Source organism: Sus scrofa, chromosome 9, assembly GCF_054392235.1.
Source record: "Sus scrofa isolate SSC_HxYL_T2T_F1_AM1 chromosome 9, Sscrofa_HxYL_maternal_Yorkshire_Landrace_v2.0, whole genome shotgun sequence".
In the NCBI taxonomy this organism is placed as follows: Eukaryota; Metazoa; Chordata; class Mammalia; order Artiodactyla; family Suidae; genus Sus; species Sus scrofa.
The window spans coordinates 55748194-55764664 of record NC_139391.1 but is presented as its reverse complement, the minus strand read 5'-3'; the positions used below and the strand labels follow the sequence as shown (position 1 = coordinate 55764664).

The 16471-nt window shown below is 48.2% G+C and overlaps 1 protein-coding gene across 6 annotated transcripts in view; it reads left to right on the top strand.

The window, feature by feature from the left end:
* Positions 1-16471, top strand: part of ETS1 (ETS proto-oncogene 1, transcription factor) — a 134873-nt gene that overhangs the window by 27907 nt on the left and 90495 nt on the right. For all 6 annotated transcript variants that reach the window (XM_021101988.2, XM_021101985.2, XM_084974122.1 and 3 more), the window contains 1 exon segment: positions 1968-2112. In XM_021101988.2, coding sequence (XP_020957647.2) covers positions 1968-2112 — 145 coding nt within the window.

Sequence of the window (16471 nt, the reverse complement as noted above, 5' to 3'; positions counted from 1 at the left end):
GAATCTGCCTGAGGGGCTCCATTTACTAATTAGCACCTTAACTTCAGATTCTAGCAAAGTGCCTTTTTTTTTTTTTGTCTTTTTGTCCTTTTAGGCTGTACCCATGGCATATGGAAGTTCCCAGGCTAGGGGTCGAATCGGAGCTGTAGCCACCGACCTACACCAGAGCCACAGCAACGCAGGATCCGAGCCGCATCTGCGACCTACACCACAGCTCACGACAATGCTGGATCCTTAACCCACTGAGCAAGGCCAGGGATTGAACCCGCAACCTCATGGTTCCTAGTTGGATTGGTTAACCACTGAGCCACGACAGGAACTCCCAAAGTGCCATTTTTTTAACTGGGGCTTTTGTGGAGGTGGAGGGGCCATAACAGAAGAGGGAAAGAAGAAGAAAAGAAGAAAAGAGAATTGAGGGTGGGCCAGGCTCAATTAGACTCCTCTTCTCTGGAAATCTTTCCATGAATTTGGTGCTTCTCCTTTTGTGTTTCCCCCACCACCCGGCACCTGATTTTTAGGGCCACACCCACGGCACATGGAGGTTCCCAGGCTATAGCAACATGGGATCCAAGCGGAGTCAGCAACCTATACCACAGCTCACGGCAATGTCAGTTCCTTAATGTCGGTTCCTTAACCCACTGAGCAAGGCCAGGGATTGAACCCACACCCTCATGGATCCTAATCAGGTTTGTTAACCACTGAGCCATGAAGGGAACTCCTCTCCTTTTGTGTCTTAATTGGTAACCTTCTTGCCCAATCCTGGGAATGTTAAGGATCTCTTAGCGTAACACAGACCTTATGTTATGTTTCATATGCATTATTTACTACATGCATTTCAAAGAGTAATATGTAATGCATTTCATATTTTATTTTGCTTTATAAATTATTTTCTTACACATATTATTTCATTCGATCCTCCTTTATGAATTATTTAGGTATTATTATTCCCATTTTACAGTTGAGTAAACTGAGGTTTAGATAAAGGAACAGGCCCAGGCCCCCATCAGTAAGTGATGGAGCCAGGATTTGAATCCATGGATACCTGTCTTCAAAGAATAGGGTCATAAATACTACAAACCATGGTGTCCCTTTTAGTATATTTGTCCTTCTTAGAGAGGACTGGGTGGAAAGTATATTTCATGGATTCTATAAAAACTGGTTCGAGAGTTGCACAAGTACCCAAATGTTGGGGAAAATGGAAAATTCTGATCTAGCAATCAATATCATTAAAACCTAGGCACACTGATGAACTGAAAGATGAATAATTTTTGTTTTGTAGGTTCATTTTTAGTTTTTCTTATGACATTGTCACCTCTTGGTTCAATGATATGGGAATGCCTTGTAAGAATATCCTTTCATGGTGGTTTTTTGGTTTTTTGTGTTTTTTTGCTTTTTAGGGCTGCACTTGTAGCATATGGAAGTTCCCAGGCTAGAGGTGGAATCGGAGCTGCAGCTGCCAGCCTACACCACCGTCACAGCAACATAGGATCCAAGCCGTGTCTGCAACCTACACAATAGCTCATGGAAAAGCTGGATCCTTAACCCACCAAGCAAGGCCAGGGATTGAACCCGCATCTTCGTGGGTGCTAGTCAGGTTCATTACCCCCTGAGCCACAATGGAACTCCTCGGGGTGTTTTTACAGAGTAAGAGTAGATAAAAATGCAAAAGCTAGGACTGATAAAGAAGACCAAGACCCTGCCTTGCTATTAACCATGGGTCCTTATTTGCAAATTCAAAAAAAAATTCTTCAAATGCTTGAAGAAATGGATGAAAATAAATGTATACATAGTCTAAGACAGAAACCCATCTGTTTCGCTGTCTTTTTTTTCTTTTTGGATGAGGGGAATGATCAATTGTTGGTTCTATTCAGTTATCCTCTCTGGAGGACTCCTACTTATATGGATGATAGCAAGTTACTGTTCCATCAAGGAATGTTAATATATTTCCATTTTTTCCCCCAACACAGCGACAGGGACCTCTCAACTCTTATGAGGATCCTCGAATGGCCTGTGGTTTCCAGTCTACTTATCACCCACCTAGAGCTTGCTACCCCTTCTGGGATGAGACAGCCACTCAAGAAGTGCCCACTGGTCTCGAACACTGCGGCTCAGGTAGGAACAGGGATGGAGCTGAGGCTGCGGATGGAGCCGAGGACAGTGGCAGCTGGATGAGGGCTGCATCCTCTGCCATCACAGCTGCCCTGGCTCTTGTGGGTACCTGGCTCTGGCTAATGGAAAGTCCCGGGCCTTCTCAATCGTTTTGAGTGACTTTTGTCTCCAGTGACAGGGAGACGAAGCTCTAGGAATGGGCCCACGTGAGGCTGCTTTAGGTGTTCATTTTGTCAATAGTTCTGTCCAGGGTGCCTATCCTGAGCCTTATCCGCCTCAGCCTGGCGGTTACCAAAGGACCTAGAAGGTCTGCAGTCCTGAAGTGTGAACCAGATGGACAGAAATGAACTAATCCGCCTTCTCATGGGACAGAACTTCTTTCATTCATCTTCTCTTTCCATCATCCTCTTCCTCTCCACCCAGGCCTACCCGCCTCAGGCTTCTTTTCCCTCATCCCCTTTCTCTCTCCCCACCCCTTCTTCAAAGCAGCATCTCTCCTCTGAGAATTAACTCCCTTCACTCCAGACTCAGTGATCACAGTGCTGCCCTCTGGTGAACGGGAGCCATTTTCCTCCCAGAACTGATGGAGCCTCCTCGCTCCTGGGGACCAAGAAGCTCGGAGACCTTACCCCCATTCTCTCTTCCAAAATCACTGTTAAGGGTTAGGGTTAGGGTTAAGGTTAGGGTTAGGGTCTCACTCTTTCCTTTAGCCTTTGCTTACCTGCTAGCTTTTGGGGGGGGGAGCTTTATGTGTAATACAAAATGTAAATCCTGAATTTAGGATTCCAAAATGATTGATTCAGATATGCAGTTTGATTTTTTTAATGAGACCAGGTTATGATAATCTATCCAAATACCAAAAAGCCAGTGTTTTCTCCCAGGATGAATTCTTAGCATAAGAAATTTCAGTACGCTTACCCATGGAAAACATGTAATTCTGAGGAAGTACAGGGGAAAAGCCACTGAAAACTATCTTAAATGCAACTTTCACGCTCAGTATCTCTTTACGCTATAAAACTATATGGTAAACTACTTTCCCAGCAGTAGAGCAATAAAGGCAATGATGGCTTTGTTGTCCATGCTGTATCTTTCACTGGAAACACACAAGCAGACACTGGAGCTCTTGGTGGGGCTGAGAAAGCATGGAAGTTGCTTTGCAGTTGCCTGGTTCTTCTCCTGGGCAGAAGAAAATTTACTCCTGTGTTCCCCATTTTCTTGACTTGATAGCCCTTAATCTTGCAGGTATTCTTTGGCATTACCCTGGGTCTCAGATGTGATGACATTTGTGTTGTCACTTTCTGCTTGGCATCTCAGTTTCCCCAAGCATACATACAAACATTTCCACTCTCTACCCATTTCACTTCATGGCCTGGAGGATTCTGGAGCTGTTCATAGGTTAGACTTAAGCACTGAAATTGTAAGCGATAAGAAAGGTGGAGTTCCCTTGTAGCTCAGTGGTAACGAGCCTGACTGGTATCCATGAGGACGTGGGTTCGATCCCTGGCCTTGCTCACTGGGCTAAGCATCTGGCATTGCTGTAAGCTGGGTGTAGGTCACAGACGCAGCTCCAATCCGGCGTAGCTGTGGCTGTGGCGTAGGCTGGCAGCTGCAGCTCTGATTCAGCCTCTAGCCTGGAAACTTCCATATGCTGCAGGCAAGGCCTTAAAAAAAAAAAAAAAAAAAAAAGAAAAGGTGATCCTTTAAAATTCTAAAGAAAACAGAGATTTTGTTTGTACAAGGAAAAGATCACATCGGTTTTATCTAGATTTGTATAATTCTTGAGTTCTATTAATGCCACTAGGTTTTGAAGTCTTCTATCTTCCAATGCAAGAGAGATTAAAGCTACCTCGTCTTAACACTTTCAGCTCTGGATGGTGCTTCTGCTTGCTACCAATTGACATCTTACCCCGTCTTATTGATACGTCTTGTAATAGCTGGGGTCATCTGCATACTCACCCATGGCTTCAAGATCAGATGGTCTCATTGTCATAGCAAAAGACATGGCCTTTCTCTTTCTTAGCTAAGAAACACATACATTCTCAAGTGAATATGCTTTTTCATTCTCCTCCTTGTCAAGGTTCTTAAAGGTAAAAGTTATTTCAGGGCCAAGGAGTCAGTGAAGCATTTTAAGCTGCTTTAAAACGCAAGGACTGGAGTTCCTGTCGCAGTGCAGTGGTTAAAGAATCTGACTAGGAACCATGAGGTTGTGGGTTTGATCCCTGGCCTTGCTCAGTGGGTTAAGGATCCGGCGTTTCTGTGAGCTGTGGTGCAGGTTGCAGACGTGGCTGGATCCCGCGTTGCTGTGGCTGTGGCATAGGCCAGCAGCTACAGCTCTGATTAGACCCCTAGCCTGGGGACCTCCATATGCCTTGGGAGCGGCCCTAGAAAAGGCAAAAAAAAAAAAAGACGAAATAAATAAATAAATAAATAAAATGCAAGGACTTACAGTTGTGTAATAGTGTCTTCTTCCCACAATTTACTTGTTCAAGAAGAAGGAAATCAGAGCCACCCAGACTGGTGACTTCGGGGTAGGATGAGAAGATGAGGGCATAGAACAATCAAGTCCTAAAATGACCTAGGTTATCATCAACTGCAGCTCCAAAATGCTAGCAACCTTCCATGTGGGAGTGGTGCTTTGGTGGCGAATATGATGTCTCTAGTTTTCTCCATCCTAGGCTTCTTCTGATGGGAATCTCTGGCAAGAACCCTGAGCTTTTCCAGCCCCTCCTTGCCTTTTGAGCTGCCCAGATGAAGGGATTGCAGTGATTCTTTCTGGGCTGTGGTCCAGCCCTCCTCAGTGACGGGTGTCCTTTGGAAGGAGATCTTGGGGTTATGGGGAAGGGAGGTGAAGACATGGACCCATCAATGATTTCTCCAGCTGCAGCACATTGCCTTGGAGATGCGTCGAGGAAGAAGAAAAGAGAGGAAAAAAAGACTCTCCCATTTTTTCATCTTCTTTCATCCTATTTATAACTTCAGTTTCCTTCCCGCCCTCTGTCTCAAGGCCACTCCCCAGCCCTGCTTCCCGCTCACGTTTGTGCTCTCCAAAGGGATGAAGGCACTTCTTTTGCAAGGACTGCACATCTGTCAGTGCCTGAAACATCCAGCAGGAGGGGCCATCGAGGCCCCGCCAGGGCCTGTGTCTGAATATCTTCCCAATTCACAAAGGGACAGAGGCCAAGAGGGAGGAGAGGAGGGGAGGGAGGGAGGGGGAAGAAAGAATAAAGCTGAGTGACAGCATGAATGGGGGAGAGGCTTACCACGTGAGTGGCACCGAATACTCAGCCATCAAGACGAGGTGAGAATCGGTTGGACAGAATAGGTGGTACAAGGGCTTCTGGGGAAGAAGGAAGAGGTGTGTGGAAATGGACAGAAAGGAAAAGTGGGTGCTGGTAGAGAGATGGAGAATACTAGGAAGAGAGACTGAAAGATGAATGGGAAGGGGAAAAGAAGGGGAGGGGCGGACGACATGAAAGAGAAAAAGAGATGAATTTGAGGACATTAACTCTACAGCTAAAAAGGGAAGCCAGATTTGCATGCAATTGCCTGTGCAGCTGTACATTTCTTCACGACAATCTTGGAGTCATCATTTTCTTTCATTTCTACCTCCTCCTCCGCTTCGCCTCCTCCCCCTCCTCCCCATCAGCCTGGAGCCATTAGCCAGAGCCAATGGGGACAGAGAGCGGGGTTCTGCATGAATGAATGGGCCCTTTCTGTCTTAGCCTCTCCTCATCCCTCTGTTGGGGAGCCTGTGAATCAATGGAGCCCCTCACACAAGACACGGCTGAAATGTCTGTTGCTGTTTATAGTCTGGCTGGAGTGGAGCCCACTGGCCCTGCCTCCTCTCTGTTCCCTTCCTCTGTGCAGCGCCCCCACCTCAGCCCTTTCTCTCAATCATCACAACAAGAAGCGTTTTTTTAAAAATGTCAATCCCTTTGCTCCTCACCTCCAGGAACCTCACTCACTTGCGTTGCTGTTAACTCTCACGACTCGTTCCTATCCACGGCCTCATGGAAGGGATGGAGTTGACAGCAGCCTATTTTTAGACAGAGGCAGTGAGCTCAGAGCGGTGTCCAGACCCAGCTGGAGTCATGCAATGCCTGTTTTCCACTGGGAACTAGAGAAGTGACATCAGAGACCCAACTGTTCTCCCAGGCCACACGGCCGCCGTCCGTCCCATCAACTGATGGCTGTCCATATTTGATGGTAATCTCATGGCCATGATGACCGTGCATGACCAGGGTGTGCATCAGAAAATGTGACACTCACTTGATACCCTTCCAGGGTGATATGGTATCAACGTAGTTTTCATTTTGGGGCTGGATTTGTCTTGCATCAGCCGCACTTGTGGAGGTGATGTTTGACCAAAGTTCACGTTCTCAAAATAGTTGCTTAGGATTGGAAAAAGCAGTCTGCAGACCTGGAACACAGCAAGCCCAACTCACTCTCAGGCAAATGAACCTATGGTCTCATGACCATGGCTCTTGCTTTGAGAGGCAAGACAGTACTTGTTTCCATCTGGTAGAGTGCAACTGGGGATGTTTTGGGTAGTGGATTCCAGTGAAAACCTCCTCTACCCACATGCACAGGTTAGCTGCCGTTTCCCATCCTTTGTGAGAGAGGAGGTAGGTACACAGTGTATGCGAAAGAATCCAGCCTCTGGAACCAGGTGGCTTGGGTTGGTCCATCAGCCCTTCCTAACTGCGTTACTTAGGCAACTTGCATCTCTGTTCTTCAGTTTCTTTATCTAAACCAGTGTTTTCAAAGTGTGCTAGAGTCACCTGGAGGGTTTGTTAAAAGGCGGGTTCTAGGGGTCTAACCCCAGGGTTTCTGATTCAGTGAGTCTAGGGTAAGGCTCAAAATTTGCATTTCTCACAAAGTTCTCAGTGCGCGGGGGTGGAGGTGGGAGGGTGGGAGGGTGGGAGGTGGTGCTGCCGCCACTGCTGGTCTGAAGACCACACTTTGAGAACCACTAAGTTAATATGTGTCAAGCGTAAAGCACTGCCGTCACTTAGCAACTCACTATGAATGTTTGCCACTGTACCATATCCTGACGTGCCCAAGAACCAAAACTGTCTGGGTATTGAGTCAGAAAGTGACCCGATGATGGGATGAACACTTTTGGAGGCCAGGGCCACGTGCTGGACACTGAGAAGATTCAAGGAGAATGGGGAAGGCTGATGCCTGTCTCTAGGCAACATTTCTTCAAATGTGTATGTGAGGGTACATTTATATATATTAAGAAATAGTTCCGAGGTGAAATGTCACACTGCTTTAGGAGATAAAGATTGGTCAGAAAGAGTGTGACGTTGGCTCTCCCTGTAATACTGAACACTTTTAACATACATTTTCCTGCAAAACGGTAGAGCTAAAGAGTGTCTTTCCCCCCTAAACTTTGGAAGTTCAAGTGGGAGACGCGTCGAGTCCGAGTTCATGGTCTCTCCTGGGGCTTTCCCAGACGGCCAGGCGGCTGGGAGAGATCAAACCTGGCCCAGTGTTTGGAAAAGGGCTATCGGCAACCAGGTGGGAAGTTTCAGCAGGAAAAACAGATGCCTCCAATTTGGCTTTAAGTGTGGAGCACGGGGAGGGAATGCCAGCGAGACTTGTTAAATGGAGATTCACCTTGCTCTGAAATGTTTATTCTCCCAACAGCCTTGTTCTTTCAGCTGGCCCTCTCAGACGGGCCCTGTGGTTTAAAACACGGTATACTGTTCTTTCCTCATTGAGTATGTTTTCCTTTTATAAAGGACCTGTTCCAGGTTCTTTGTTCAAAACAGTTTTGATCGTGCGTGCGCACGTGTGTGTGTGTGTGTGAGAGAGAGAGAGAGAGAGAGAGAGAGAGAGAGAGAGAGAGAGATGTGGGCTATTCCTCTCAAGGAAACTTTCGACCTTCTCGGAATCTGACTTGAGAGTTGTGTTTGGAAGGGGGAAGCTGTAACCCCGGCACAGGTTTTAGCCTTTCACGGAAGGCTGCAGTAGGAGCCCAGCTACCCTGCCAAGCTGCATCCAGGGCACCGTGCTGTGCTGACCGAAGCTTGCTGCAGGAAACCCTTTCGGCACCCGCATCCCATCCCTGAGAGGACCAAAGTCAGCCAGGAGGAAAGGCTGGGGGAAAGAGCCCTGGGAGGGCATTATGAAGAGAAGCCACAGGCAAAAAAAACTAGCTCTCAGTCTCGCTCATCATTTCGTTTTCCTGATGATGAGATTTCTGCAAGTGCCTGACTCTCTTCTCCATCCACCAAGGATATTTCTCTGGCTGGGAACCGAGTTGCCTCCTATTTGCGGAGGTTGCGCTGCCCCGCCCATCCTATCTCCCACCCACCACCCCGGTAGCTTTCCAGCCTGGGCTAGTTCATATTCAGATCACAATAACTTTGTAAGTTTTTGAGTATCAGCTGAAAGGTATGGGGTCCCAGCAAAGCGTTTAGGGGGTATGGTGGGAAGAGCAAGAACTCACCGGGATTTTGTTCCCTCCCCTTTAACAGGCGGGACGCTTACACTTATTTCACAGTTGCCTCGTACTATAGACTGGGCAGAGTGTGTCCTTCAAAGGTCGTCATAGCAGGTGATGAATAGATGCCACCCTTTCACCATGATGAGTGTGAATTTAAGTGACTCAAAGAAACCTGGTGGCCCACTCTTGTCTCTCCAGCTTTGCCCATGCTCCGGCGCCCCAGGGTAATTTTCAGACACCTGCCAATTTTACCTTCCGCGATGCCGCATTTTACTAGCGGGAGGAGAAGGGAGCCAGGTGAGGGCCAGAAAGAGAAGCTGTGGGTTAGAGACCTGTGTCTCTCAGAGGGACTCCAGCGGCCCAGGGCAGTAAGGACAAATGTAAATCACCTCCTTGCTCCTGGGGCGGGAGGGTAACCTAGTGGGAGAAACCGGGGCCACAAGGAGTGACAAGGAGTATGCGAGCGTTCCGCTGGCTGTCCTCCAGCGCTGCTTCTCAAAAATCCTAGGAAGTAACAGCATTGCCCTGGAAGTCCCAGGGGGCTGGGGAGAAAAAAAGTTCTCTTAACTTTTTCAAACCACAAATATTTGGCCCGAGTTGGGAAAAGGTCCCTGGGGCACGGAGTTCTTATTTGATTCAAGCAGTCTTGACCCCCCTCTTCGGGAACTCGGCGGGGGGAGCGGGGCTGGGGGCCCCTGGTGGAGGCCGCCTGGCGTCAGTCCCCGCTCTGCCGCCCTGGGTGAAGCGAGCGCGGGGTGGGTGAGGGTGCGGGGGCCGGAGTCGGGCGCGGGGAGGGGCCCTGGCGGGGGAGGGATGCGCAGAGGCAGCCTGTTCTCAGCGTCTGGTCGCCAAGAGACTTACTCTCTCCAGATGTTCGCTGTGTTTATAGCTGCTGAAGCAGGAGACCCAGCTCCCTCATTAATAAGTTTCTTTCCTGCGCTGCGGCCAGGGGTCTCAGCCCGAGCCTGCAGCTGGAAGAGGCGCGGTGGGGGAGGGACGAGGGGAGGTGGCTCGCCCCCCTTTCGCGCCCTCCCCTCCCGCCTCCGCGTCCCTAACCCCCACCCGCCTTCCTCCTCTGCAATCCTCCCAAAATACACGAGCACACAAAAAGAAAAACACCAGCAGATTTTTTATTTCAGAGAGTAAACACTTGGGCCGTGGGGGTCTGGAGGTTATGGGAAAAGAGGAAACCATCAGGCTAATCAGGCCGGCACACACTTCCCCTGCTGAAATAAAACAGAAATCATTGCTCCGCAGGCCGGCGGGTTAACCCCGGCGCTGCCAGCGAGGCGGGCGCAGGCGGGGCCCGCCGCGAGGGAGGCAGGGCGTCCAGGAGCCCCGGCTGGAGGATCCCGGTCCCGGCTGGGAGGAGCGGACCGGCTGGGACTGAGCGCCTTCCATGCCGTCAGGGGGTAGCATGCCTGCCCCGAGCCGGGATGGAGAAAGAGACGGTTGGAACAGAAGAGATTCTGGACAGAGATTGTTTTGCAAGATCTGGGGGCGGGGGGCAGTTCTAGATGAGTTGGGGAGATAGATAGACCGCGAGGCGAGCGAGCGGCGGGCGCGCACGTGCTTAAGGTTACTGTTGAGAAATGAACTGGGGACTTGATGAGGTGGGTCTGGGCCAAGGTTTTAGCCCAGCCACCTACCAGCTCTGTGACCATGGGCACACCGTTGACCCCTCCTAAGCCTGTGTCCTCGTGTGTAAGACAGTAGATCCCGCCTCGCAGAATTATAGTGAGGAGCTGAAAACCGTATTGACTGTGGAAGAGGCGAGCACCTGAGCATGGCTCTCAAATCAGGATTTCGTAGATTACTTTGAACTAGTCAGGTTCATCTCTTCCTTCCTTCCTCCCTCCCTCCCTCCCTCCCTCCCCTTCCTTTTTCTTCCCTTCTTCTTCCTTCCTTCCTTCCTTCCTCCCTCTAATCCATTAAATGCCTTCAGCTTCTACCTTCTGCCCCCTCGCTGCCTGTCTGGAGATCATAAATATCGCATGGGCCAGAGGTCATAGGTCAAACGTGAGACCTAATTGCACTATGAGGGAAATTACCTCCCCACTGATGAATAGGGCAACCTCTGGCTCTCTGAGGCTGCCAGTGTGAGAGGCCTGAGAGGCCAGCAACTTTGGTTCAGATCCTGCCCCCATACCACCGCCCCTCCCCCACATGGCTGTAAGGTTATGCTTCCCCGACTCGGGGTTCCCCCACTTGGGGTTCCCCCACTTGGAACAGCCCAATTAGATTCATTCACCACCTCCACAGAAATGTTGAAGTCTTTTGGGCTTTCTTGCTATGAAAGAAAACAGACCTTTGCAACCTCTGTTCCTTCTTACGAGTGGCATTAAAAAAAACCCCAAAACAAGGCTACCAATTCCCGAAGTTGTTTTACGAGTCTTTGGGGGTACCTCCTGAAACATGCTGAAGTTGGGCCTAAGAAACAGACCCCAGTGATTTAAAGAGCCACAGAACCAGGGTTCTAGTTGCCTTTGCAGTTGTCACTTGATTTCTTACCTGCGTCATACATGTTTTTTATCAATGCTGACAACTTTCTGCCAAGTTGTAGGCCTGCAGATTCTCATACAGCAGGGGTGCTTGATGGGGGCGAGTTTCAGAAACAAGGGATCCCTCTGAAATTTTATGGGAGGACTTTCCTAAGGGCCTTAGCTTTCCTCTGATTCTCAAAGTGGTTGAGACCCCAGGAGGTTAAGAACTCCAGCCCAAGGGAAAAGGTACCTTTGAACCCAGGCAGCACTTAGCATCTTGTATTTAGCAAGTCAAGTCTCTTTTGTTGAGCTGGGTTGTATTCACTGGTAAAGCTTCCTTCCTGTCAATCCCTTCTCACCACTCCTTCAGTCCCAAGAGACAGTATTGAAATCTGGGAACTGTTTCCATCCCATTGTGGCAGAGACACTAGGCATGGACGCCTTGCCTGAAATCCAATCACATTTCTCCTGTTTCCTTCTTAATGTCTCGTTTTATTTCATGCTCCTCAGAATAATCTCTCCAAACGCCCTGAAGGGTAGGGGCCTGTGGTCCCTACTGGGACATAGAGGTGGGATGGGGCCGAGCCCTTGGGGCCACTTCAGAGCGTCATAGGAGCATCACACTGAAATCTCCTTCTCATGGACTAGCCACTGACTGAGGGGTATTCCCCGCATGGTCCTCTCTTGCGATCAATGGGAAAAGATGAGTGGCAGGAGCAGGGCCCCTAAGGGGGCTGAAATCCAAAGCCAACCCTTCCTCCCACAATGGGTGCAGAAACCACGGCACAGAGAGATGCTTCCTTGCCCCAGCCACTGCCTCCAACTCTGGCCATCCTTTGGCATCTTAGCCCTCATTTCTATTCTTTGCCTTCTCTTGGAACCCTTGACTGTTATATCCGCTGCCACAGACAGACAGGTGGAGACATTTTCAGAAATTTCAAATCCAGCACAAGGAGTTTTTACCCTACCCTGGCCAGCTCCTTGGAGCCGCCCAGTGACAGCTCTGCCTTTCCTCCGTTGGTCAGTGCAGATGAACATTCTTAACTGAGCAGGGCCTACAGCCTGGCCTGCATCCCGTTGATAGGCTGAATACTGGGTTTTATAATGAAAGAGACTGAAATGCCTGTGGCCTGTTCCTGCACCGTTGAGTAAAGACTGTAAATAACAGAAACGTTGTGTTTCCTTCAACCAACCTTGAAATATTCAGGCATTTCATTAGTACTTTGTGCTTTGAAGACATGGTTCTGATCTCTCAGAATTTTATCTCTCTTCCTCATTGCTCCTCTACTGATCCATTAAACAATTAAGAATGTAGAATAAAAATACTTCCTATCCCATTCTTCTTCAATTTACTTTTTTTTTTTTTTTTTTTTTTTTTAGGGCCACACCTGCGGCATATGGAGGTTCCCAGGCTAGGGGTCTAATCGGAGCTGCAGCTGCCCACCTACGCCACAGCCACCTACATGCCAGATCCCAGCTGCATCTGCAACCTATGCCACAGATCACGGCAATGCCGGATCCTTAACCCACTGAGCGAGGCCAGGGATCAAACCTGCAACCTCATGGGTCCTAGTCAGATTCGTTTCTGCTGCACCACGACGGGAAGTCCTCTTCTTCGATTTTAAATAATCTTACTGTAGAAAGTCCAGGAGAAGGGCCTGCCTTCTTTCCAGACCAGCTTGAGAGGTAGCATAACTGCCATTCATGAAATACTTTCTCTGTGCTAAGGATCACATACATGTGGTCTCTGACTCTTACAAGAGTCTTACGAAGGTGATTTTATTCCCATTTTACAGATGAGACGGATAAGGTTTGGAGAGATAAAATCTAACTTTGTAACTTCCCCCAAATAAATCTAACTATAATTCTGGGAGGTGGGGAGGGAATCAGTGAAACTAAAATCTTCCTGCAAAGCCCATGCTCTTGACCATTATTACAAACTTTGCTGCCCAAACTTTTTTTTTTTTTTTAAGGCTTCATTGTTGCCTCATCCCTGTGGCTGATGTCCACCTTGTAGGATAAGATAAGCTGATAAAGAGTTCCTGTTGTGGTGCAGCAGAAATAAATCCCACTAGAACCCATGAGGTTGAGGGTCCATCCCTGGCCTCCCTCAGTGAATTAAGGATCCTGCGTTGCTGTGAGCTGTGGTGTAGGTCTCAGATGAGGCTCGGATCTGGCGTTGCTGTGGCTCTGGCATAGGCCAGCGGCAATAGCTCCGATTAGACCCCTAACCTGGAACCTCCATATGCTGTGGGTAGGGCCCTCAAAAGACAAAAGACAAAAAAAAAAAAAAAAAAAGCTGATAAGATAAGCTTTCCTGGTTTCCCTGCAAGCTGGAGACCTAAAAACCTTGCAGCAATGAAATAGAGAAAGGGAGCACCTCTGGTCTACTGGTCTACCTTCTCTGGTTTCTTTTGGTCCAGCATTGCTTACTTAAGGGCATGAAGGAGAAAGGGCACGTGCAAATCTGCCCTGGAGCTTGCCTTTGCTGGCCTTCCACTTCGGGTCTGTCTCCCAAGCTCTGCACTCTCTTTTACCCCTCCTCCACCAGCCAGCTCCGTGGGCAGACACAGTCACTGAGCCCAACTCAACCCTAAGATGCTTCTGAAAGGGTATACCCTTGAAGTTCTCCACGGAGTCCGCAGCACGTGCCGAAATTGACACAGACTCCTCGGACCTCTGAATAGAGAGACTAATTGTGGGGAAGCGGCTTTTCAGCACACAGGATGGGCTGTTCTCTGTGGGTTTTCCTATCAAAAGGCTTTTAAAAGTGCAGTGTAGCCATTGTTGAATATTTCACAATGAATTAAATACCATTTCTCTCCTCACAGCTGTTCCATGTGAGTGAGTGGAGAGGGCTTTTTTTTTTTTTTTTTTTTTTTCTTCCTGGCAGAAGACGTCTGCTGTATAAACCTAAGCACTGGGGTAATGAGATTATTTGTGTGCGGATTCTTTAGGAAAAGCATTTCTTTATTTTAAACTCAATGGGATGCAGGGCTGCTGCTCAGGAGACCGGAAGGGAGAGCCGTGGAGAAGCATGGGATTGAAATGTCTCAGAGCAGAACTGGGAGAGGCAGGGGTGAGGGGCTCAGGGACCGGGGCTCCAGCCTCTGTGCCCTGTTCCCCAGGGCCTCCTGCATCTCCTGGTCCTCCTCACTGGGCTGTGGAGGAGGGAAATTCCGACTCTCTCTCTCTTTTTTTTAGTAACAATTAATCATTTTTCCATCTGCCCTTTCAAAATTCCTTCCTGATCTCACAAGTTTTTAATGGCATTGAAGGAACTCTTGTTTTTGCTCTCTACCTATTTTTATATCAAAGGGCATTTTAAAAAACTTTGCATTGTAAAAGACACAAGGAAAACAGCTTTCTTGTAACATTGACTGCGGTTTCCACAATGAGGACATAGTTGACCTTGCCGGTGCTAGAACATGAAGGAATCCACCAAAGAGCCACTCAGCTTCCCTTGCTTTAGTTCTTTTTCCTCTTCGATTTTTTTTTTTTATTGCTGCCATAGACATTGAGCTTCAGGTAAGCAGTGAGTTGGAACTAAGCATAAAATCAATTAAGATTAAATACTAGCATAGCCTTAACTCTTCTTAAAGTATCATCAGGAGTTACCGGCTGTTCTTTAGATCCCTTGAAGACCAAGAAAAAGACAGGAATAAATGGGGAAAAGAGGGATTTAGATTAGCCATGGTGAAATTTAACTCTGAAATCCATTAGTAAAGGACTTTGCGAATTGCCTCTCCTTTCGAATCTCTTTCAGGATGTTTCAGAAGTAGTTTTAAGTAATTTTTTTATTATCCTTCTTCTTCTATCCCATAAGACAGAAACTTGAACTTTTAAAGAGAACTTCAAGGGAATGTTTTAGGACACTGCTGAGTGGGAAAGAGGAAGCCGGATAGGAAAAGAAAGCCATTGACTTCCTGCGCTAAGCTTTGACTTCTGCTTCAGGGCATGAGGCAAAAAGCTGGACTCAGGCTAGGCATCCTGAGAACTCAACCAATACGATTTGGGGGTAGGAGTTCCTGTTGTGGCTCAGTGGGCTACCAACCTGACTAGTATCCATGAGGATGTGGGTTTGATCCCTGGCCTCGCTCAGGGGGTTAAGCATCCAGCTTTGCTGCAAGCTGCGGCATAGGTAGGTCTCAGATGCGGTTCAAATCCTGTGTTGCTGTGGCTGTGGTGCAGGCTGGCAGCTGCAGCTCCAATGCACCCCCTAGCTTGGGAAGTTCCATATGCTGCAGGTAAGGCCCTAAAGTGGGGTGGGGGGGGAAATCTGGGGGCAAAGGACAGAAAGTGTGAAATGCAGTTTGGAATTTCTCCCATTTCCATCACTTACTCCATACATGTTCCAAACTTCTTGATGCCTATGGCAGGGTGGGCAGGTGGAAGTTCGTCATTCTTCTCTCCCTCTAACCGATGTGAAAGCTCAGCTGGAAAGGCTATGTTTTGGTTGCTTTAAAACTCCTAATATCGGAGTTCCTCTTGTGATGCAGTGGAAACAATCCAACCAGTATCCATGAGGATGCGGGTTCCATCCCTGGCCTCACTCAGTGGGTTAAGGATCTGGCATTGCCATGAGCTGTGGTGTAGGTCACGGACATGGCTCAGATCTGGTGTGGCTGTGGCTGTGGTGTAGGCCTGCAGTCATAGCTCTGATTTGACCCCTAGCTTGGGAACCTCCATATGCTGCGAGTGTGGCCCTAAAATGCAAAAAACAAAACAAAACAAAAATAAAAAACAACAACCCCCTAATGTATTTTCCCTCTTCTGGGCTGGGTGCATGTTAGTACTTTGCCATGTGCGTATGCCAGGCTTTGTTTATCTTTTTGTCATAATCACTGTAAAAATAATACATCTCTTTAAAGAAAATTTGTAAATTAAAGAATATTCAGGGGTGGCGGGGTGGGGGAAGGCAGTTTAGTGTCGTCGATGATATTTAACACATTGAAGTCTCTTCCATGGATATTTTCTCCGTGAAGAGGCCCCCTGGCTGTCACACAGGTATCTCGGCTACCACTGAGCTTGTCCCCTAGTCTCCGGCCTCGGTAGGAAATCTATGTTGACCCTTTATCCCAGTGTCACATCCTCTACTAATCCCCAGGCTGGGAAACTGGGAGTTATCGACTTTCTCCTTTTATTTTAAACCTTGTGTTGGTGAAGGCTCTTTTTGTTTGCAAGTGGCGGAAACCTGGCTCAACTGGCTTAGTTTTCTTTTTTTTTAAGTAAAAAAAAAATTTTTTTTTTTTCTCTTTTTAGGGCCATACCCGAGGCACACGGAGGTTCCCAGGCTAGGGGTCAAATCAGAGCTGTAGCCACTGGCCTGTGCCACAGCCACAGCCACAGCAACACTGGATCCGAGCTGCATCTACAACCCACACCACAGCTCACGGCAACCCCAGATCCCTGACCCACTGAGTGA